This window comes from Urocitellus parryii, chromosome 10 (assembly GCF_045843805.1).
Source record: "Urocitellus parryii isolate mUroPar1 chromosome 10, mUroPar1.hap1, whole genome shotgun sequence".
NCBI classification, from domain to species: Eukaryota; Metazoa; Chordata; class Mammalia; order Rodentia; family Sciuridae; genus Urocitellus; species Urocitellus parryii.
Window position 1 is genome coordinate 59745434 of NC_135540.1, and position 24994 is coordinate 59770427.

A 24994-nucleotide genomic window follows, 5' to 3' on the forward strand; every position below is an offset into this window, starting at 1 on the left:
TTATGTGTATCCCCTTGCTTTGAAGTTCAATATCATGAGAACAAACACTTACATGATGTTTTCCAATGTGTTGGAATAGTAGCTGAAAAGGACTAGGTGCTCCATATTGAATGAATGAATAAATGATGAAGGAATTTCAAGAAATAAACACAAGACCAATTAAATTAAGGGTAGCAACTTCAGGAAACATTTAACTGGCGATGGAAAGTCAAAAAGGCTTACATAATTTGTAATGCATAGTTTACTCGATTCTAGAATTTCTAAGGATGTGAATTTAACCTTTGGAGTCTCTTTATAAAACTGAGAAATAATAACATCCACCTTATGGTTCAAGATGAGAAAAAAATGCATAATATTTATTTTTATTTTTATTTACTAATGTTTTTTGTTTTGTTCTTTTGATACCTGAAATCATTCAGAAGCACATCAGAAAAGGGACCTGAATAATTCTGTTAGAAACAAATCATTGGATTATTTTAGCAAATTTCAGACCAGATTTTCTTTTAAAGGTAAATGATGGCAACAAAATCAAATGGTATAGCTCGGTAGTATATTATGCTATGTATGAATACACCTGGAAAGTGATGAAACTGGATCAAAGTCATAGCTTAATTATTTATAAGAACTCAGGTGAATTATCCATTTATTTTCAAGTCGGCATTGTGGCAGAAAGTTTCAAGAAGAGCAATATTGCAAATGTTTACATCTCCTAGTACCTTTAATTTCATGATTTAGTTTTCAGAAGTTTAGTTGTGCTTTGTTCTTGAGCCAATGGCTTTGCCTAAAATAGGAATGTTTTTATCACTAATTTTATGGGAGAGCAGAAGCACTTTAATAGGGATCATGTCTCTTTCAAGAGATGAATCTGTGAGACCTGAAACAAGCTTTCAGTTGTGAAGCATTTGAGGAAAAAAAACCCAAGTCAACTAACATGCACATTAAATGGCTATATGTATACACTAGGTATTAAATAAATGGCAGCGGGAAATTGAGAGAGGAAGACGGTAACAAATGGCCATGGATCATGAAAGACCAGGACTCTATTGCAGTGTTAGGAGGCATGATCCCTGAACAACTTCACCATCACCAGAGAGTTTCCTGGAAATGCAGAATCTAGACTTCTGAAATAAAATTTCTAAGGTGGGGATGAGAGGAATAATGTCTAACAAGTTCTCCATGTTATTTTCATGTACTGTTTGCAGTTCTAAATGTCTAATTTTTAATAACTTAAGAGGTTATTAGAATCAACATATATGGAAAAACTATTAAAAGTATTCAAAGTCAAATTTAAACAAAGTATTTTATAGGAACTATATAATGGTTGCTTCAAAACACAGTAACTAGAACTGGAATTATACTTTAAATATCTTATGGGACCTGCGCTTGTTGAATATTTAAGAAATTATGATAATAAAATGATAAGACATTTCATCTCAATTATGAGAAAGTATAGTTTGACTAATGGTTTCAATATTCTTAGAAATTGTGACAGATTAACTATTATTGTCATTTTAAATTTATTTATAAAATAAAGAAAGAAGAAAAACTTACTTCTATTTCCCAAAATTTTATGAGAAAGTCAGTTTGAAAATAAATTTCTGGTTTTAGAATAATTATATAGTTTTTCAGCCTGCTGTTGCTTTTCTTGAATATTTATTGACTTCCACGCTGAAGATAAGTTGTGCAGTTTTATCAAACCCATCCTATGGATCATCTAGGTAATGTAGTTGAAAAATCACCATATTGGATTTTGAATCCTACCTTCATTACTTACCATGGGACCTTGGCCAAGAGCAACTTACTTCTCTGAGCTTTAATTCTCTTATGTAAAATGTAGATAGTAATTATTACTCAGAGTTATGAGGCTTAGAGAATATTATGGAGAGAAATCTAGATGTAGATATACACATATATTTAGAGATAGCTAGATTGGAGGATGTACATTAGAAATTTATAAATATGTATATAAATTTCTTATCACTTACAAGCTGTCTTTAACTAAATCCTGTAGTTAGGAAAATGATCAGAGCAAAACACTGATATTGAGTGTTTGAGTTTATATTTTGTTTTAAAAATCTAAATCTAATTGAAATTTAATTTGATAAGTCTGAGTGCTCAGTTCAGGTAGATTTATAACAGTCTTACCTAATGCAAGAACTTGCTGCTCAAAGACTATAATGCAAAATGTTCAACTCCAAAGGTAATTTTTTACAATCTGATAAAATTACTTAAAAAATTTTCAGTTCTTCAGGTTCAAGATTATAGCACTAACTCTCCATAATATCTAGTAAATTATAGATTCATTAAAACCTTGGAACATAGATTGCCTAGAAATTAATTAATATTATAATACAGAAATACCATCAAATTTATAGTCTAAGACTTACATAAAATAGGCTAATAATTGGAATTGAGTTAGCAAGTACACATAGCTCTTTTGTGAATTTTTACAAGGTAGGAGAGCTAAGAATTTGGATCAAGTATATTCACTTTGTTTGGGTTTTTAGATAGAAGAAATTTAAAATAATTTACATGCTGATAGAAATGATTTTGTAAAGAGAGAGATCAATAAGGAAGGAGGGAAAGGGGTGAAATTATAGGAATCAGGTCCCAGAGAATAGAAGAAGGGGCTCAGAGCTTCAGAGGTTTGTGTCTTCGATGGATGGATGTACTTCAACGCCTATGAGGAGGAAGGCAGAAAACATGGTGGTCAATGCAGGTAGGTTCATGAATTTGGTGTTGATAATATAAAAGAGATAATCTATTATCGTTTTTGTTCTTCCTATGGAATTTCAAAGTAAGGAAATCAACTGACATTTGCAGTTAGAAGAGACAAGAAATTTGGAAATAGTAATTCTGAGGAAGGGGACCCAATAGAAGGAGGTAATAAAAAAATCATTGAAAAATCATTGAGAGAGATAGAGAATTTTTTAATATTTATTTTTTAGTTTTTGGCGGACACAACATCTTTGTATGTGGTGCTGGGGATCAAACCCCCCTGCCGCAAGCAAGCCAGGCGAGCGCACTACCGCTTGAGCCACATCCCCAGCCTCAAAATCATTGAATATTTCTGAGTGCCTATTTTACATTTATGGCTACAAATTTAATTTCACCAAGTATCAGTTGCCACAGAAGTCCTTGCTGCTGTATCTACCTGCTGGTTGGACCTTCTTAGGCACTGAATATTGCCAAACATGCTTACCAAGCCTACTTGGGCACTGTGCAGTCTTGTACCTACAAAGGGTTTAGTCAGTTTCTCAGCCTCTCTGTTTTTTTTTTCACTCTCTCTACCAGGCCTGAGGACAAGGATTTACCGAGAAGGCTTATCAGTGTACTGCTTTAGCAAGGAGACAATGACCTAGTGGTTATTTTTTTAATTGTCTCCCCATTAGGCCCAGCTGTTTGATAGATTTGATGTTAGTGATATGGGAGAGACATTTTATTATTGTTTCTATTCAGTTAGTGGAGAGACATTCCAAGTCATTGTTATAAAATGAAGAAATTGGGGAAAAAACAATAAGCAACATTCTTTGAGCTCTAAGAATTCTCTTACTTTATGTTAGCTGCCACTGCTTATTATAGTAATGAAAAGATGTAGAAAACTTATCTATATAAGATAAACATAATTTCTGATTAGAATTCTACATATACTCATTGTGGGAAGAAAATGATAAGAGTAGTTGAGATTTTGGAATGATTTGTGTTTTTCTATTCAAAACATATTCCCTAAGGAATTCAGTTAAACCTAAAACTAAAGTGTATTCAGCATCTATTACATGCCAGGCTTTTACCAATCTGATCTTATTTACTAAGATAACTACACCAGAAAATAAAGATCTGTGAAGTTCCTCTTCTGTCATTGGGTGAGGAGACTCACAAGCTATAAGGAACTTGAGTTTTACTGTAAGTGGGGAGATACTGCTTAGACCCAGGTATTTAATCCCATGCCCCTGCTTCTCGAATAACTTTCACCTAATATGCTTTCCCTGAATATGAGAAAGTTGAAAATTATATCTGAGCAATTATTAAAAATTGTTACCAATCTCAATATCCACATCTGTCAAAAATATTATCATATCTTGGTTGATGAGCAAAGGTGACATAAATGTTGACAATTTTTAAATCAAAACATTCCTTTACATTTTGAAGCAATTACTAGTAGATAAAACTAAGGAAACTCCTGAAATTAAGAATTATTTCTTAATTTCAAATATATTCGTCATTAAAACAGTTATTTTAAGATTTTCTCAGAGATTTTCACTTGATTCAATGTGATTATTGACTATTTTTTTTGAGAGTCCATTTATCAATAAATATTCATAGACTAATTGTGGGGTAGTTTTAAATTTCTCTGCCTGGAGGTAACCAAGATTATTAAGGTTATGTGGATTCTACAAAGCTGGCCCTGTTCTAAGTTCTTGATGTACACAAACTTAATCCTCTCAATAAACTCCACAAGTTAGGTACAAGAATTATCATCCTCATTTGTTTTTCAGGAATTTGAATCATAAAGTTATGTGACTCAAGTCACACAAGTTCCTTGCTTTTAACCATAGTTCCTTCTGTATGTTTTTAAAAATTAGACTCTACAGAGTTTATATCATTTAGTATACTAAATTGTGGGGGATTGGGAGGAAAGAGATAAGCAAATGATTATAACATATTTCAATTATAAAAACTGAAACAGAAATATGCAAAAGAGGCTAAAAAAATGTACTCAACTTTGCCAGTGTGGGGTGAGAAGATGGTCAGAAAAGGACTGCAGAGAGGAGGGTGGTGGAAGGTCTGAAAGGATGCAGCAGTGTTTTCCCAGAGGACAATGAAGACCATTCTACCAAAGGAATCTATTCAGAAGGAAACAGGAAATAAAGGATGTAGCCCCATGGTAAAGCAGGAATACATTGGCAGTGATAATCCAAAGAGTGTAACTGAGGAAGCACTGAGAGATTGCACCATAACTTTATCAGAGGCTGGATTTTGCAGGTCCTTATATGGGATGCTTAGCAATTGGGCAGTCACCTTCAGGAAGTAGGAGCTGTTAAAAATTTTAAGCAGGGGAGTGGCAGGAGTTGGACTGTATTATAGAAATTTCACTCAGGTCCTATTGTGGAGTAAGGATCAGAAGCTTCAGGCACTGTAATAATGTAGGAGGCTATTGAAATAATTAATGATCTCAGAACACACAAGGTCCTGAAGCCTAGAACACAGTGTATTCATTCAAAATTATTTTCTGTGTACCTGTGGGGTGGTAGTTCCTGGGTGAGCTGACATTCAAAACTGAATAAGATATATCAACACTCTTCAGTAAAATGCTTTAGAAGTATTGTTGAGGGATGTTAAGTAATTACTGTTTTTTCCATTACCCTGTTTGCAAATCTTTTCATTTAGTGTTAGACTTTTAACATCACTGTTGAAATACACAGCTGCTCTCGCCTGTCACAGGCTTAGCGGGGTTCCAGCAGGTTCTGCCAAGCATGACAAGTAACAACTACAATGATCTGAAAGTGCAGAAACTTAAGAAAATCCACTCCTCAGCACCTTCCTGAACATTTTCATGAGCGAAATCATGAAGTTCCTATAGTTCATAAATTATACTAAAATTAAAATAGATAGTTTAATTTTAATTTTTTAAACTTACAGTGAAATTGGAAAAGACAGAAAGCTGAATATGCTCACAGAAATATTTTAAAAAGAATAAATAACCAGTTCTTCTATGGTTTACATTGATTAAAATTCATGGGGACATAAATTTAAGTTTAAAATAATTTTTACTTAAAAATTACATAATATGTAAGTTCTCAAATTCCTTTCACATTACCTCATTTGGTTAGTGAAATAACTTCTGAGGTTGGAAAGGTAAATGACATCCATTTTCGTATTCTACAGATGAAAACAATGGGGCTCAGAAAAATTAAATAACTTATTCAAGGTCACAGTCAGGAGCTTGTTAGTCGAATCAGCCCTCTGACTCGATTTTTCTCACTATGCTATTTCTGTTCAATCATGTTGCCTGTCAGAGGGAAATAAATACTTGTTACTCATCTATTCATTCGTTCAGTCTTCACACATTTGCTTAGTGCCTATTAGTACAAATCACTGGATTGGGTGCTGTGAGATTTATGGAGATTATAAATCAGCTACTCTTCTCAGGGGACCAGGAAAGGAGCTAAAAGTTTCAGTAACAGCTGTGAAAGAGTGGAAAATCATGGCCTAATAAGACAGTTCTAGAAAGAATTATAAAAGGTCATCGTTGAGATAAATTATTTCTGGCTAAGGAAACGTGGAAAGCTGTATGGGGAATGTGGGTTTTTAGCTGAGTCTTAATGAGTGGTTAGCATTTGGGCAAAGAGAAGGGTATGAATCCCATGGAGCAGAGATGGCAAAAGAAGAGGGTATCAGATTTGCCGGAGAAACTAAACCACCCAATTCTCTGGAGCAGAGAGTTTGAAGGTATAGAGACGAATATTTTTGTTTGAAGACTGGACTAGGGAGCTTGCAATTTTGTAGAAGGTGGAATGGGGTGACAGAAACAATGAGGGTTTTGTGGAAGTCACACAAGTTTAGGTTCAAACATTTGCTCTGTGGCTTAGAAGCTCTGTGATGTGACCTATTTATACAATCCTCTAAATTTTTTATATGCCATCCATAAAACGAGGACATTTGTTAAATATTTTATTAATATTTCTCAAAATAATAAAATTATTTTGCCTTCAGGGCAGATGTGAAGATCAAATGACAGGATGTCTGAAAAGCAAGTGGCACAGGAAGACCCTCAGTAAAAGTTCATTTCTTTTCTTATTCTTTGGTAGTTAGTGGGGAACCAGAGGAATATTTGCTGAGGGTAGTAATGTAATGAGAATCGTGTCTTAGCAATGCAGATGAGTTGGGTGAATTAGAAGAGAGGGAGTAAAAGATGAGAGGCAGAAAGTCTTTTTCAAAATAGAGCACATAAGAGAAATAGATGCTTCCATGCGTAGGTAACACTACTGGGAATATTTAATATTTAGAATGATAAAAAGAACATGTCTAATTAGATCAGAATGAAGTACAGAGAAAGACTAATTCAAAATTAATTCTAGAATATTACTACAGGAAAAAAAATGGAATGAAACTGAACTTTAAAATAAAAGCAGCTTTCATACTGAGCCCACATTAAAAACGGGAGCTCCCAGTCCTTCAGACCTCCCATCTTTGATCTCTGAGAAAGGTCAATGGATGAAACTAGATGTTCTGAGCCCTCTGCACCTGGATAAATCTCCACCTTTCAGAATATCTAATCAGGAAACTCAACAGTATTACCTGAACAGGGATTCACTTCAAAGGGTGTCTTTTTAGAAAAGACTCTCTTAAAACTGGGGGCTTTGATCATCAGGGTGAGCCAATACCTTACTTGACCATGATTCTAGCATGAGAACAACTACAGGGTCAGATAGGAATTGGCAGCTCCTGTAGCATGGCCCTGATTGTTGAGCTACTCTTTATGAAATGCACGAGAGCCACTCTCTCGACCTGCTATATTCATTTTCAAAAGTCAAAGTAAGACTTGAAGGAAATCTGTATTTCTTCTGAAGTCCTAACCATAAGTATTTAATTTTTTAAAAAGTTTCAGTATCAGCTGTTTATAAAGGTAATGAGTGATTTCTTAGTAGGTTTTTATTGATTACTCTCTGTTTTAGAATACTACTTAAAACAAGGTCTTCAGTAAACTGTATGGATAAGGAAGCATCCATGACCTTGGCATTTACAATACAAGCTGACAGGAAACCCATAAAATAAACTACCTGAACCCTATTCCCCTAAGCTTCCTCTCGACTCTCTCCTGTAAGAATGACTAAAAGAATTCAGTTACTTTTTCAGAGTTTCTAACACCAGCACAATTGTAAACTGAAAATTTAGCATCTTAAGGCAGTCCTTGGTAAACCCCTGGAAGACTCATACTTCTGTCATTGAAGCCCCCTGCAGTCTAGACAGGTGTACACAGGTCTACAGATCTCAAGTGGTCTTTCTTCTCATCACCCAGGGCCAAAGTAGGCCCCTGGCTCTTCTGGTTACATGCCTGGCTGTAGTTTTGTGGCGGCAATAGTTGGTGATGGACAGTTAGAAGGCCCAGCTCAAGCTCCAGAGAAAAGCTATAATTAAAACCAGACCCTTACTATTTCTTAAGAGAGCTAGAAAAACATCTCATTGTACCTTTCAGCCCCATTTATTTAAGTCTTTACCATAACTATAATCTTCCCAACATATCAGCTTTCACTCAGAGCCTGAACTCCATATGTCTCTTTGTCCTCTACTCTGATTCAACCCCTCTCTATATGAACTCCTAGCCCTCTCCAACAAACCCTGTTATTGAAAGTCTGTTATTTAGAAAGTCTCCTTTGCCCTTATCTCTTTTATGGACATTTTCTACCTTTTTGCTCTGATTGATTGCTGGCTATACCCTCAACTTGGGACTGAGCTTTTACATGCATCCAGCTATCACAGAACCTGGAGAAGGGGTAGGAGTTCTTATAATTCTCTCACTGATGCTTCTAGACAATTTGGGCTTCTGATTCCCTTTAGAAGTTCAACTCCTTTGAAAAACAAGGCAAGGGACTATAGATAGACTCACTCTTGTTCCTGTTAGAATTCTTTAACTAATCTCAGGTCTCTTTCCTGATCCCCCAAATGGGCTTACTGTACTTTGCACCATGACTTTACTGCTAATTATCAATGACTTAGATATTCATGGGAATTATCCATCCAATTTATAATATCTTTCATTTTTCACTTCCAAAGATGTTTTCCTCCATGTCACTTTAGCACTCATTCCCACATCATTAAAAAATAAAACAAACTGCACTGCTTACAAAATTTTGGTCCCGAGTATACAATTTCCCAAACACTATAACCTATCTTTCCAGCTTTCAAAATTTACTGCAGTGTCTGACTTCACCTGCTTCAGAACAGGCAATCCATTTACCCCAGCACTTTTTTAGAGAACATAAATTCCCCAGAGATTTCCTCTCCTCCTTGCTACATTCAGAGTCCATGATCCACCCCTCTATTCATTTGGGAGATCCCCAAATAGAGTTCAATCCTCTCCTTCACCTTCACTGCCTCTGCACTAAAGCAACTAAGCATGACGGGAGAAAAGCAAACAAATGATGGCTGGGCTCTGCAAAAATTTATGACCCCAGATCTCAAGTGATCTTTCATTAGTGCCCAGCATTTTTCATACATTGCCCTACTCAATTTGCTTACTCTACTAGAAGAATACTTTGTAATTCTCTATGTAAATCTCTAGATTTTCTCAGCTGATGATATCACTTGTTATATTACTTAGCAGAATAATCCACAAAGACTACATATTTCCCAAACTGAATTTTTCTGACCTATTTGTATCTGTACATCCATTCTCCTTCTTTCCTATTAAAATAAATGAATTGGTAAAGAATAACAAGGGCAATTTTGAAGAATGAACAGGAAGACACAGAAAGACATAGATTCTCTCTCTCTCTCTCTCTCTCTCTCTCTCTCTATATATATATATATATATATATATATATATATATATATATATATATATAATAAAGCTACAGTAGTTAAGAGAATGGCATATGGGCACAAAGACAGACCGTGGACAAAATAAGGTCCAAAAACAGACCAAATGTGCACATCTGTTTTATGAAGAAGTAGATTTTAGCAGTACAGAGTAGATTTTAATTAACTGCAGGCTAGAATATACATGTGGAAAAAATCATCTTCAACTCTGATTTACACTATACTGAAATTAATTACAAATGAATTGTAGATGTAGATATAAAAATAAAGCAATAAGGCTTTTCAGAGAAAAAACCCATTGTGATCATGAGTTAGGCAAGAATATCTCAAGAAGGATGTAAAAAGAAAAAGAATGTAAATGTGTTATGATAAAATTTAAACTTATTCACAAAAGCCAACAAAAAAACATTGAGAGCGAATAAGCAGGCCAGAGTGCCAATCTCCTATTCTGTACTTTCAAAGTCCAGTCACCAGAACCTCTACATCAATACCCCTCTTGGATCTGTTGTCACATCTATATAAAATGGGAGTAATAGTCAAAACCACCACCACAGAGTTATCATAAGATTAAATGAGATAATGTACTTAAAATACATTATCCCAATATATTTGCAATATAAATATCTAACAAAGGAATAGAATAGAATAGAATTACCACAAATCTGTAAGGAGAAAACAATCACATAAAGGGAAAATAGGCTAAAGACTTAAATGAATATTTCTTAAAAGGGATATCCAAATGGCCCATAAAAATATATGAAGACACACAATTTTCTTTAGTTATCAGAAAACGGGAAATTTAAACCAATATGGACTACCAATACAAAATGATCCAGAAAGACTAAAATGAAAAAAGACAATACCAAGTAATGGCAAAGATGTAAAGCAAATGGAACTCCCCATACAATTGCTAGAGACATGTAAATTGGAGCATCACTTTGGAAACTGTTAGGTAATATCTACAAAAACTGAACATGTACATTCAGTGATGTACAACAATGCCACTTCTGGATAGGTATCCAAGAGAAATGCATACATATATTTACCAAAAACCACACAGAAGTATGTTTATGGCAGTACTATTCATAATAGCCCAACACTGGAAAATACTCAAATTTATCTACAAACAGTAGAATGGATAAACTGTAGTATACTTATACAAAGGCACACTATCTAATGCTGAAAATGAACAAATTGTATCCATTGACAACAACCGTGGAAAACTTTTATAAATATAATATTAAAAGAAGCCAGACATAAGAAGCCACATATTTATCACTGTAATTCCATTCATATGAAGTTCAAAAATAGACACAATTAATCTAAGGTGTTAGAAGTCAAGAGAGTGATTAACCTTGGCAAATGGCAGCAGTTGGATAGGGGTGGGTATATTTTAAGTGAAATGAATTTATCAAGTTATCCTGTTACAAAGGCATACTGTTTGAGTTACCTTTGAATTTATTAAAATAATCATCAGGGCATTTCAATTGCAATAAGTAAATAACAGAATAGAAAAATCACAAACTTGTTGTTAAAGATATGAATGTAGTTCATATTGCCTATCTCCTATTCTGTACTCTTCAATAGACACATGTCTAAATTTTGCAAAATTTTTAACACTGAAGCTTTCATTGTGTTCTTTTTTAAGAAGAAATGCTGCCATTTCTCCATGTTGTTATTTGTAACACTTTAAAATAAGAAAATTACTTTGAAATAAACTCAACACACACAGCCACTTTCCCATTCAACCTTTTGTCTCACCAGGCCAACTTTCAACACCTAGAGTTCTGTTTCTCCAAGTCCAGTCACCAGAACCTCTACATCACTACCCCTCTTGGATCTGTTGTCACATCTATATAAAATGGGAGTGATAGTCAAAACCACCACCACAGAGTTATCATAAGATTAAATGAGATAATGTACTTAAAAAACATTATCCCAGAACACAGTGAGTGATCAGTAGATGCCACCATGTAATACCAAGACTCTTAAATTTATTATCAGAGTATTATCATCAAGATAACTTGATGTGCTCATTAAATTACTGCTGATTTCTAGATTCAGTCCTAGACCTACTGAAGCTGAATCACTGATTAAGTGCAGAGATCTGCATTTTAACTAGCATTTTGATGATTTTTTTTTACTCACTCAAATTTGAGGATTACCATCTAGAGATCAGGGCTTGCTCCTTATTTGCTCCTCACAGCTCTAATACAGGGGTCTGAACACAGTTGATGCTTACTGATAGTCAATATTGCCAGACTGGTATGGCAAATTTTTAAAAGAATCTGGAATTTGTTATGGATTTGTACAGCAGAAAAAAGTTTGTTTTTTTTTTTTTTTTTTACATTTTGAACTTAGCAAAATATTAAGGGAGGGTTGTTTTGTTAAATTGTGTTAAAAGTAAATTCAGCTTCCATCATTTCAACTCTTCTTTTATCATGTGAAGATATCTGAATACTCTCACATTTCACATAACCTATTTTTCCCTTTAAAATAATTCAATCCATTTGGGATTTTATTGCTTCCTTTTTTACTTTAGAGGATCCAGAAAGGCTAGACATGTGCTCATAGAGAGGTTAAATGACCGTATTCTCTGGGCCCTGTAGTATTACTATTAAGCCTGGAGCTAGGTTTCTATAACCACTTTCTTTTTTACATCTGTGTTCATTTAAAGGAAAGTTCCAGCAATTTGTTTAAAAGGAAAACTAGAAGTGAAATGTCTTCAACTGTTAATTCAAATAGAAATTTAAATCAAGTAACTCAAGATATTTGAACTTTCTGTCTAGAGAACAGTAATACAACTTGTTGCACTCAATAGACAGTTTTAATATGAAAAGAAATCTTCTCATTAAATGTTTGATTGCATTGAAAGTATAGAAGAGTTAACCTCTGACCAAAGAGAAAAATTAGGAATTATTTCCAGCTTAATTTCTGTTTCATCTTAAGTAAATATGAAGATCAAAAGATAAAACCTCAATATGTTATCAGTGCAAGAAATTTAAGAACTAAATTTTCTTGTTTGGTGAAAAGCTCTGAACATGTACTTTGTTGTGAAAAATATACTCATATAATTCAATTACGTATTTTTCAAGTATTATTGGCTATCTGCACAAATTTTGGTTTTACGAATTAGAAGAGCTCTAGTGAGGCTATATGACACAATTATTTCATGAGCCATATGTAAGTGTGGTTGATATTAAATGTGAAGAACTTGACCTCCAGGCCACCAGATGGACTTGTTGTTTTCTAGCCAACAATCTTTTCCATTGTAAATATCAAATGCCCTTGACTTTAGGCTGTGTAATTAACCTTAAAGTTGATTCTGAAGTACATACAATGAGACTCCTAAGGATGTCTTTTTTTGTTGTTTTTCTGGCAGAGATGCTAAGTTTTGACAGTTTGCTAAGTAGTGGAAATTATGCTGTAAGCAAAAGTCTTTGCAAGACAGAGATTCCTACAAAATACTGTAGTCTTTATTTTTCCAATGGATACTGGCTACTCCTATAGGATCCAATTCCAAGAACAACTTCACTGAAGCAAGGGTTCCCTGTCTTGCAACGGAAATCACAAGGCCCACAGAGTGAACTCTTAAGCCTTCTTTTCTACCTCTATCCAGGAGTAGTTTGATTCCTAGCTCTCCTGCTTTCTCTTCATTCCAGGCTGAACTGGTGCAATGAAATAGGTTACAGTAATCCATATTCTGATAGGATAGAGTAAAAAAATTAAAATGTGTGAAAACCCTAAGTGGAAGATTTGACTAGGAAAATGATGGCAATATTAAGAACACTTAAACATCCAAATAATCTAAGTGCCATTACTCAGAAAATTTTCAGTCCTGTGAAGAGCAGCAGAAAACTTCAGAAGTCCCACTCCTGTTGAGCAGATCATTGAACTTCTTTGCATTTTGAAAACTGCCTTGGCATTAAATATGGCCTCATAATGACGCCACAAGAGAAAAAAATAACCGTCAAAGACCCAACCAGAGTCCTACACACAATGATCAGATTTTACATTACCTTCGTCTATTTTTTGTGACCTCTTTTGTCTTTGAAGTGACCTGCGGCTTTCATCATTCAATTCTAGATTTAAGAACAAAGCAAGAATTACAGAAAAAGTTTGGTCGGTCCTTCTTATCACCGAAAACCAGTGTGAATTCTATTGTGACACCTGAAAGCAAAACTGAGCATGCTTTAAAGTCAGAATAGATTCGGAATTGGTAATGCTTCTGGAGTTCTCTGGTTGGTGCTTACAGTCCTGACCTCATTCAAAAGCTCCCAGCTGGCTCTGTCCTAAGGAAAACGAGACGACTACTGACTAGATGACCAAGATTCATTAACAGGGCATCAATTTTAATGCCATAGCCCAACACCATACATCATTCATTCATTCATTTATTCATTCATTCATCCATTCAGTTGTTCCCCATACTCTGTTACTTTCTTAAATTAAGAGCTGGATCTTAATTAAATGCTTAAGATTTCTCCAAGAAGTACATATAAGAATAATACTTACTTTCCAGTAATGAACTGACTCCTGGACGGCGTGCAAATGGGCTGGACGTAGTAATTCTCCAGTTTAACTCCTTCAGCTGCGAGCTTGTCAAGAGTGGGTGTCTTTATCTCAGATCCATGGTAACCCACATCTCTAAATCCCTGATCATCCGCCAGGATGAAAATGAGATGGGGCTGAGAGGTGGCAGTTGTGCTGGGCTCGGGTCTTTCTCCACCTTGAACTCGCAGGGACCCTTCTTCCTCATCCTCTAAACCCTGGCCCCAGGACAGGTAACCATAGGTGAGGAGGCTGAGGACCCAGAAGCCTGCCAGAGCACCCATAGCTAGCATCTTTCCAGGCCAGAGCCAGATCTGTTGAGGCGCAGGCGGTGGAGGCGGCGGAGGCGGCAGCTCCGCGCGGCCCCTGGGGGCCATTCACTCGGCTCCAAGATGAGACTCCACGCGCAAAACCTTGCACCACTGGCCGCCGCTGGAGCACACATGCACGCAGAAGGGGAGACCCAATAGACCGCAAAGGGTCTCCACCTGGCAAGTAATCCTCTGCTCCTCTCGGCTGTCACTACTGCCCACAACTTTAATCTTCTATTAGCGCTGGTTTATCAGGACATCCAGAAGTTCAGAATCTTTGGGGGGGGGGGGGACACTCTTCTCCATCAGATTTCACTTTTTCCTTTTCCTCTCTCCCTAGAGTAGCTTCCCCAGGAAAAGTTAATATTTCCGCTCAAAAGTTCTCAGAAGCCAAAAGTAAACAAATAAGGAATTGATAATCACACTGAGCAGGGCCATTTAGTAACCAGAGCGTCCTCCACTTTGGGGGACCAGGCTGTCCTAGGCTGCACATGCACAGAGGGTGATGAGGTTGGCAGTACGTCCAGGGGTCCCAGCACCAGGAAAGCACTGCAGAGTGGAGTAGCTGCGTCTTGCTCTTATCCCGGCCGACGAGGAACTGCCCGGAGCGAACCGGCTCCTTTCCCAGGGCTCTGTATCTTTCCCGATTCTCCTAGGCGTTTGCCAATCTTCCCAACACTCACCAGGCGGCGAAGTGAGAAAAGAGCCGTTTCCTGATTACCCTCTGCCGCTAACCGCCCACTTCTTTGCAGGATCTTGGGGGCCGATTCCGTCTCCCCGGTGCAGGAGCGCGTGCGGAGCGAGGCAGGGTCCGCCCCGCCGCCCCTCTCCACCGGGCCCACCAGTTCTCCGCGGGCTGGTGCATCCAGCGGAGGCGCTACACCCTGCTGGCGTTTTCTGGGCAAACTTACTTAGTTTGGGCTCTCGGAAGTTCTTTTGCCTCCTCCCTCTTTTCTCGCCAGTGAATCACAGAATAGTGCTTTCTGCCTTAGGTCCCTCAGGAAGAGCGGGAAGGGGAAGGGCCGGTTTAGAGGCTCAGTCTTTCCTTTTTCTTTTCCGGGAGAACGGACGAAAGAAGGAAGGCTTTACTAGCGGGAGACCTGCGTGCTGCCCGAGTCTTCAGGGACTCCGAGGGTAGCCAGGGCTGCTGCTTCTCAAGAGGGTCGCCCGCTGCGCTCCATCTCCCGGAAAAGGGGAAGGACTCGGCGGGAGTCGGGAAGGATGAAGCAGGCGCTTCTCTTCGGGAGTCTGTTGAATGAAGAGCTTTCTCGCCTCCAAAACTTTTCTGACTTCTGGATTGAGTGAGAGAGGAAAAGCAGGAGAATCAACAAATTGCAAAGCATATTCTTTTCCTATTTTCACTTCAGGGTTTCTTTGACCAGTCCCTTTCTCCCCTGTCACCCCTGCCACTTCTCCCCACCCCCCCTCCATTATTTCTTTTCCTGTTCTCCCCACTTCCCCCCGCTCCCTTTTTAACACTCACAAACTGCAACTTTTGAAGTTGAATTTCTTCTCCAATAGCTGGTCTTTACAGCCTGACTTACTCATTAGTTTCTTCCTAAGTGAAATATTAAAACTGCCCGCTCCTCTTTTCCTTGCTCCAAACTTAACCCGCAGGGTATCCAGCCAAGAACCCTGGAGAGGAAGAGGAGTTAACGTTTCACCCTCAAGAACCATGAGGCCAGTCTGCACTCCTGCAGTCAAGAAGTCAGAGCTTTCTGTGCAGAAATTTGGGGATCTTCAATTTTTTTTTAATTTTTTCCTTTCTTACTTTCTCTCTTTCTCTCTCTCTCTCTCTCAACACCAAAGCTTGCCTTCCTTGAGAAGATAGTCCTGCTTTTACTAGAGTCATAGAGTTTTTAAGATTAAAGGCAGGAAACTGATTTATGGTATCTCTTTTATAGAAGAGGTAATCAATGCCGACCGTTACCAAGATATGCTCCCCCCCACACACAATTTTTTCAATGGTTATTTATTGAACACCTACTGTGGGCCTGCCTCATGTTAGATTCTTTCAATTGACTAAAGCATAAATCTAGGTTTCATTTAGCCATTTAGTTTAAATTCTTTTCTATTAAAGTTCTTCCTGAGACCTTTATAATAGCAAAACTTCATAAAATGGAAACTTAACTTTGGAAGACACAATGATGCTCCATGAAGTTAATTTTGCTAACATTCTCTAGGCCTTCTGCTAGTCTTGGCTTTTTCTAGGAAGCCATTCCAAGGTCTGGGAAGAAATGGTAGTTTTAGAAGACATGTTTGGAAATGTTTAGTAATTCTGAGTTTAAATTCCCAAATATGTAATGAGAGTGGTAAGTATTAGGGGATTGAAAAGTACTGAGAAGTAGGACTCAAGTGTTTGCAGGTGATTGGTACCCAAAGCAACAATGTTCAAAGGATTAATCTGATGATGAATTTATAATCTGAATGGACAATTAGGAGGTGGTAGAAATGGTGGGAGGTAGAACCTAACTGGAGGGAGTGGTCCTTGGGGACTGTATGGTGTCCTAGGCCCCTGTGTCTGTCTTTCTCTCCCCTATTGCCAGGAGATAAAATATCTTTCCCCTGTCATACTCTTCCACCATGATGTTCTGCCTTGCCTCAGGTCCAGTGCAATGGAGCCAGCATGGATTGAAACCACTAGCCAAAAAAATCTTTACCTCTTTGTTTATGTTAGGTATTTTGGTCATAGCAATGAAGAGTTCACTAACACATTAACAAGTGACATAGTGGCAGAAATGTCCATTTCTTCTGTGCAAGAAAGATATTTCCAGTTTAGATTTCCAGCAAGAGCAAAAAATAAAGTTACTATTTACTGAATATTTACCAGGTGCTAACCATAGCACTCTATATACAGATATAGTCCTGTGTGTTTGTGTGTGTGTGTGTGTGTGTGTGTGTATGCTTTATAGTGTTTACAGAGTGTTTTATATACTTTAACTCTTTTTCTTCTCCATCAACCTTAGGGACTATTCTTCCATTCAACCTTAGGGACTATTTGAGGAGCTGGGCCAATGCTAGAGACTGGGAACAACAGTGAACTAAACCAGACACAATCTCAGCTCTTGATGGAAACTACATCATGGTGGGGAAGAAATATACTGATCAACTTATCACCCCCCAAACTCCAATAGTTACGCATGAGATAAGTGTTCTAGAGAAATAGAACAAAATTCAAAGAAATTTTAAAACAAAGAAAGCTGACTTAGGCTGGGTGTGGTTAGTGGGTGAGGTAGTTCAGGGAAGTGACCTTTCCACAGAGGGAATGTTACTTTGTTATCTACTTTTTGCAGAAAATTTGGACAGAAATCTTCCTGACTTTGAAGCCCTTACTTTTTAAAAGATACTCTTACTACTAATGGGGGACTCTATCCTCATATGAGGCATGCAGACCCTCCATCCTCACTCAGGATATAGGAGCAAAACTTGAGATAGAAGAAGCCATTTCTGGAGTAAACAAGACTAATACTAAATGAGACTTAAGAACTATTTATCTAGTAAAAGAGCCAAGAAACAAGAAGGGTCATGCCATGGTAGAACAAATAAAATGTGACTCAGAGGAAAATCGAGGTCAACTGCAGGCCTTACTTACCATAGGTCAGGCTTATTTTAACATCCCTTGAGAAAACAGAGAATGAAATTGGAGGCTGTTGAATGCCCTGTGCTTTATTGTATGTATGTGTATATGTATTTTAAGGACCTAAATTTTCATTTCTCTTTATAGAACTGAGTTTCATGCACTCTACACACTGGTTTTACCATCCTGGTCTCTCAAATTCAAGTACCTTTACAACTTGATAATTTTTTCCTGATTTTAGAATCAGTATTTTGGTGTTCTAGCATCAGCTTCTCTCACAGAATTCTATCTTGGGTTTATTTCAGTGTGAATATGTACACATTGCAAAACACACCCCTAATGTATGGATTGACATTTGGGAAGGAGGTGAAGTTAAAAGAAGTGCATTTTTGGTAAAATAAATGAAGAGAACAGCTGACTGAAGACATGATTGGATTGGAGGAGTATGGAAAATGATGTTAGGAAGTTCAAGTGATACCAGATATGGAGGGGCTGTGTAAAGGTATAAAGAGCTGGAACTTGATTCTAGGGATATTAGAAGTAATGACATCTTATGGACATAGGATATAACATGATAAAATATTTTAGTGATATATCTAGGATGAACCTACAGGGAAATGATTTGCATGATGCCTTGCAGGGCCTCCCTTCCAAAAAAATTTTTTCCAGTATATATTTGTAATTTGTAAGCTAAAGCAATTCTGTTATGCATATACTGGAGGGTTGCAGGAAATGTCATTTTTATGGTGAGATTTAACATGGATGTTTCAAAGAAATATTATTCAGTTATGCATTTTACTGCCTGTTTCTGATAAGTAAGTAAGAAATGGACTGCTTCAATCCATCAGAGTTTGAAGAGTTGTAATTTTACTCTAAGAGAACTGAATCTATTGACTTTTTAAAAATGTTATTGCCACAAGACATAATGATAAGAGAGGAAATTGCAGGGCACTTAAAGGGGAGATTTGAAGGAATAAAGGCTAAAAATCACAGAATGGCCATAACATCTAAAATTTGCATAGCAATATATTCCCTGGGTTAAAGAACTATACTTTGATTGTGTTATATGACTACAGAGTAGAATTCATTAAAATTTTAAAAGAATGAATCAATTAAGGGCCTGAAAGAGTAAGGGACCCAAAACTGGGACTTTGTTTGATTAGATAATATAAAGGCAAAAGAGAAGGTTAAATTTGGAGATGGTCAACACCAGAAAGACACAATCTGAATAAAGGCACCATGCGGTAGCCTGGGGCACCCCCAGGGATAGACCAAGGATACTTGGTGCCCAGGGTTGGAAGGTGAGTGTAAGGAGAATGAGAAGCTAAGAAAAGTAGAAACCGGCAGTAAAATGCATAATTCAATAATCCTTCTTTGAAACATCCATATTAAATCTCACCATAAAAATTACATTTCCCGCAATCCTCCAGTATACATGGGCAGAATTGCTTTTGCTTACAAATTGTATATACCTAAAAACTTTTTTGAAGGGAGGCCTACTATATGACATCATGCCTGCTACACTATTTCCCTTTCTCCTGGAGGTATTTATTTTCAACTAACAGGTTGCAGACACTTAGGAGATACAGTAGACTTTTAAATATAGGTTTTTTAAAAAGAGAGAAAACACTCAATCCAAAGATTTATAACTATTAAAACATTTAAAGTCCAGCTACTTCTTGATTAGGTTTATAAGTACATTAAATATTTAAAAGTGAAGGAGTGTCACCACATTTAGCTTAATTCACAAATAGTCTCAAGTGGATGTTGGTCCTAATGTGATCATCCTGACAAACTCCCTGTTACTAAACTCTTTAATGAGTTATGGCACTCAAGCTGCTTTGAGCTATTAAATAATCACAGGCAACACAAGTTTTTTGGATCAGACCAAATAGAATGATTTATTAATTGTTAGATTTTGGTTGCTTTCATATTGGGAGGAAGTTTCTGTTGGATACAAACAAGTAATTTATAAAGAAAAGGATAATGTGGGAGAAACTCAAGTTTCTATCATGTCTATCTATAGCAACCAAAATAGCAAGTTTTTTCATATTAGAAACTCAGAAAATTTGAACTGTTGAAGAGTCCTTTCATGTATTCAAAAAAATATTTATCTGAAAGTTAAATTTTAAAGAATATTTTTATAATGGGAAAACCTGATAATTTCTATAATTTAAAAAATCGGTTCCTATTGCTTAAATTGTAAATTAAATTCTATATTATTATTTATATAGTAATTTTCTGTTTAGAATATCAATTTTTATTTTTGAATTTGGTTACCCATTATAATCCCTTAGTTAATTGACACAATCATTAGTTTTTCCTAATAAACTAATATTTCCCATGGGCAGTTATTATCTGTGAGTTACAAATATTGATAAAATAGAGCTCTAAACTGTTGAACAATGGACAAATGAGGCAAGGTTGAAACGGAAATAGGGTTTTAACCCATAATCTATAAAAATAGAACTAATAATTGTCAAATATAAATGTTAAAAAAAAAACTAAATAAGCTATATGTAGAGACTTTATAAAGAAATGCGTACATTGATAGTGGGAGATAAAGAAAAAGGAATCAAAATTTGTTTGATTAAACTTTTTTTTCAAAATCGAGGGCTAAATATTATAAAGATTGTTAGAAGTAGTGAGAACCATGCTGTCTACTTGCTAGCTAATAAATTACTTAATGACTATTTGCCTCATTTTTTTCCTCTGCAAAATAGGGGTAATAATAATACCTAGTTTATGGTGTGGCACATTAGTTAGCTATTGTCAATTAATGCTATTTAAAAAACTACCCCAAAACTCTGTGCTTTAAAGCAATGACAGTTTTGTTCTTATAAATCTGAGCATTGGGTCAGCTCTGCTCCAAGTGTTTCCCATGTCCTCCTGGAAACAGCAAGATAGACAGATGTTCTTTGCAATGGTTGGCGCCCAAAAGAAAAAAAACCTAACTGAGGAAGTATATGGCAAGACTCAGTTCATCTGCTTACATTCCATTAAGCAAAGCAAATTATATGACTAAGCCCAAAACCAAGGGTAGAGAATAAATTTCTACTAGGATGTGTCCATATCAAATCTGTGGATGCAGGAAGTGGTGAAGAATCGGAGCTGATAATTAAATCCACCATAGTTGTTTTGAGAAGTAAATGAGTTAATATTTGAAAAGCACGTGGAACAGTGCTGGGCCCATTGTAGACACTATTAATGAGTTTTATTGTTGTTGCTGGGTTTTTTTTTGTTGTTGTTGTTTTGTTAATGTGGCACTGGGGATTGAACCCAGTTCTTTGTGCATGCTAGGCAAGTGCTGTACTGTGGAGCTACTAATGTTTGTTTTAATTTGCCATTCCCATTATAATTCTTCCAAACTCAATTTATATTTTAACGTCACAACTTCAATCCAATGAAAATCCAGAACTCAATGTACAGTTGTTTCAAAAAGAAAAGTAGAATATCCCAACTTACTACATAGTAGAACGTAATAGAAAATAATAGTAAGACATTAATAAATGTTGATTAAGAAAGAAAGAAGAGACCAAAAATGGATCTGTCGCTATAAAAATACAATATGTGGAAATAATTTCAAAATGAAAGAAAGGACAAGCATTTCCAGTGATAAACATAATTAAATAAACATTTCCAGTAAATAGTTATGTTTCTACACTAAAAAAAAAAAATTGATGTGTATCTTATAGAACAGGCCAAAAGAAAAACATGTTTAGTTAAAATTGGAGAGCTAAATGAGAAAAAATAATTTATATTAAATAAATCCAAGCAGAAGATTTGATTGTCAGATATTGTGGAGAAATGACTCTATTTTCAGCACTAAATGATATGAAATTTTCAATGGCAAAAGATTAATTATGAAATAAATTCATCAGGTGATTAGATCAGAAGTTTTAACTGAGGCATTAAGATTCAAAGCTGAGATTTTTCCAAAGAGGGATGTCAAAAGATGCCAGTTTTCAAGGAAGATTATTTAAAACCAGTTGGACAACTCTTAAAATTCTTACCTACACCAAGGTAATGGATGGGTGAGTCACAGTATTCGGAGATGGGAGAGGATTTGTTAAGAGACATCTTTTAAAAAGCCCTTGATGTGCCCTGCTTACAGGGCTTGAGGTGAGAGTTGCTGACTTTCTGAAAATCAGATGGTCTGGTGCCTGGCTTCTGCCTGAGAAAGTCTCAGGATTAACAACTGGTGAGCAGAGGAAAAGAGGTCACAGAAACTGGTCAGCTCTCTTTGTTAGGGCGAAGAATGCTTGGGTGTTACCTGGTAATCATGTGTGGGCCATGTGTGAAAGAAACCTGATCTCCATTATCTTTGGTTCTATTCTGGAGGGCTTCTCATGGACTCAAAGGGACCTCTATAAGGAGCATTGAAGGTATTTGTGCTCTTCACTCAGAGGTGACTCTTAGGAATATGTTTGGAGATGCCTGATCCCATTTCAAGAGAAGATAAGGGGTCTTCAAAGGTTGATGGGGGAGCCCATATAAAATAAAGTCATCTTTGAACAAGTGTCAGGCCTAGAGTGCATAACACTGTTCATTTAATAACTTCTTTGCCTCCCTTATCTTTTATTCCTCTCTGCCCACTAATCCTGGAGAAGTTGAGAATAACAAGCTGATGAAGAAGAAGTAGAAATACTAGGCAGGGAAGCAGAGAAATACTCTAAATTCCCCAACTGAACAAGTGTTGATCTGGAGAAAGGATAAAGGTTTGCTTTAACTGAACCCCAGACCTTAAGTTTTCATAGTTATTCATTTTTGGGCACACTATTTCTAAATTGAGGTCAGGTTTTGTGATGTATAGCAACCACAAGACTATTTGTTAGTTGGGTGACTTCAGAAGTCTCAGAGACAACAGGTTAAGGCAGAATATAAAGGGTCACTGAGGAAAAAAAAGAAAAAGAAAGAAAATTGCCTAATGTTCTTGTTATACTTCTTTGGTATAACAGATACAAAAGTTTTAATTGTGCATAACATTTTTAGTTGTATGAAAATTAACTACAAAGTCAAATCAAAAATGAAAATAACCAGGAAAGTATTATTTTTTTAGAAATACAGTGAAGAGTTACTATGTGCTTATAAAGAGAATTTATTCAAATTTATAAGAAAAATATCCACCAATGACAAATTTATAAATTGGGCAACAATTGATGAAAATAGAAATGGATAAAATAGAATGACAATATTTTATTAGCAGTGAAAGAATATAAAATAAGCAAATGGTAGATATTTATAACTATTACATCAAAAATAGTGGTAATATTAGTAAGATTGGAGTGAAGTGGTAATTTTCTGAGATGCTTTGTTCAATATATTCCTCTTAAGAATAATAGAATAATAATTTCAAATAATACAAACACCTCTACATAAGCTCAGTAAGACCCCTGTGTGACATTTACAGTAAGAAAATAATCCAGCAGAATAAAAATGAGCTATATTTACAAAGTGGTCATGATAATACCAGCTATAATAACAAATGGGAAATAACAATATTAAATAATAGGAAATGATAAAAACATTATGGATCATCAATGTGATGTGATGCTATGATTAGAAGTGGTCATTTGAATATAATAAAATGTAATATAGAAAAAATGAGAAATATTTTATATACTAGACCTGTAGCAATATATAAAAATATATAATATATAAACTATCTATTGTATAACTGTAATATGTATATGATAGTTGTATGAAATAGGCACATATATATCACTGTATCATAGTTTAAAATGAGTGAGTTTAAATAATTGGGCAGAGGTGACGTTAAACTGAAGAGAAGTTAAGAAAATAAGGAAGAAAGAAAAAAAATTAACTGGAGAGAGAGAAGACTGTTTTCAGGACACAGGGAAAAGGAAGCTGATTTCTACATCTGGTTCTTCCTTCCATCTGTGATTTAGGACAATGCACTTAACATTTCTGAGCTTCAGTGACCTCAAATAAATAAAAAGAGATAGATGAATTCCAGCCCTATAGTTATGTGTTTTGTTTCTTTTTTATATTTCTTTTTTTCTTTCTCTTTAATAAAAGAAAGTACAGGATTTCTAGGGCAAAAGTCAGTTGGACCCCAGCTACAATGATGAAATTGGGAAGATTCAAAAGGGAAGCAACTAGAGAGGCTGTGTCTTTTCAAAGGCGACTACACCATCTTCTCATGATTAAATTACATATATATATATATATATATATATATATATTTGTATATATATATTATATGCACTCTATACATATCTTTTATTTAAAATTTTAAAAAATTTTCTAAATATATCACTTATTAAAAAAAAATCAAAGGATTGTTGAAGACTAAATTCAAGTTCCATTTATGCAATTAATCAAGGTTCAAACTCTTTTGAATTTCAATTTTCTCAACTGTAAAAAGGGTAAAGAATAGCTTCCTAGCCAGGTGCAGTGGTGCAAGCCTGTAATCCCAGTGGCTAGGGAGGCTGAGGCAGGAGGATCACGAGTTCAAAATCAGCCTCAGCAACAGCAAGGTGCTAAGCAACTCAGTGAGACCCTGTCTCTAAATAAAATACAAAATAGGGCTGGGGATGTGGCTCAGTGGTTTAGTGCCCCTGAGTTCAATCCCCAGTACCCGCCCCCACACAAAAAATAATATCTTCCCTATTACTTTATAAGGTTTTTCCAAGAATAAAGTTGAGGTAATATATATTACAATGTTTTGTAACCATAGGCATCCTATAAATTCTTTCCCCAATTTTCTCACTTTAGAAAACTCCTTTTCTATTGGATTACTCAGAAAATGAGCGACTCAGTTTTCATCTAAAGTGCGAGTGGCTGTGGAATAGTCAAATTAAGCAGCCTAGGCTAACCTCTAGTGAAAGATCTACAAAGTAGACATCCTGGCCAAGCCCCTAACATTGCAGGGATGGTACCAATTTTAAGAAACAGAGGGCTATATATCAATAAAAATTTAGCTATAAATCATTTGAATAAATTGTTCAATAATTTAGGCTTTCTCCCCCTTTTTTCTACAATGAATTCCTCT

The 24994-nt window shown here is 35.9% G+C and overlaps 1 protein-coding gene across 1 annotated transcript in view; it reads right to left on the reverse strand.

Annotated features, from left to right (window-relative positions):
* The window catches only part of Arsj (arylsulfatase family member J), a 77053-nt gene extending 62215 nt beyond the window's left edge, over positions 1–14838 (reverse strand). The window contains exon 1 of the mRNA XM_026389693.2: positions 14056–14838. Coding sequence (XP_026245478.2) covers positions 14056–14468 — 413 coding nt within the window. The 5' untranslated portion in view covers positions 14469–14838. The remainder of the gene's footprint in view (positions 1–14055) is intronic.
* Between the last annotated feature and the right edge of the window lie 10156 nt (positions 14839–24994).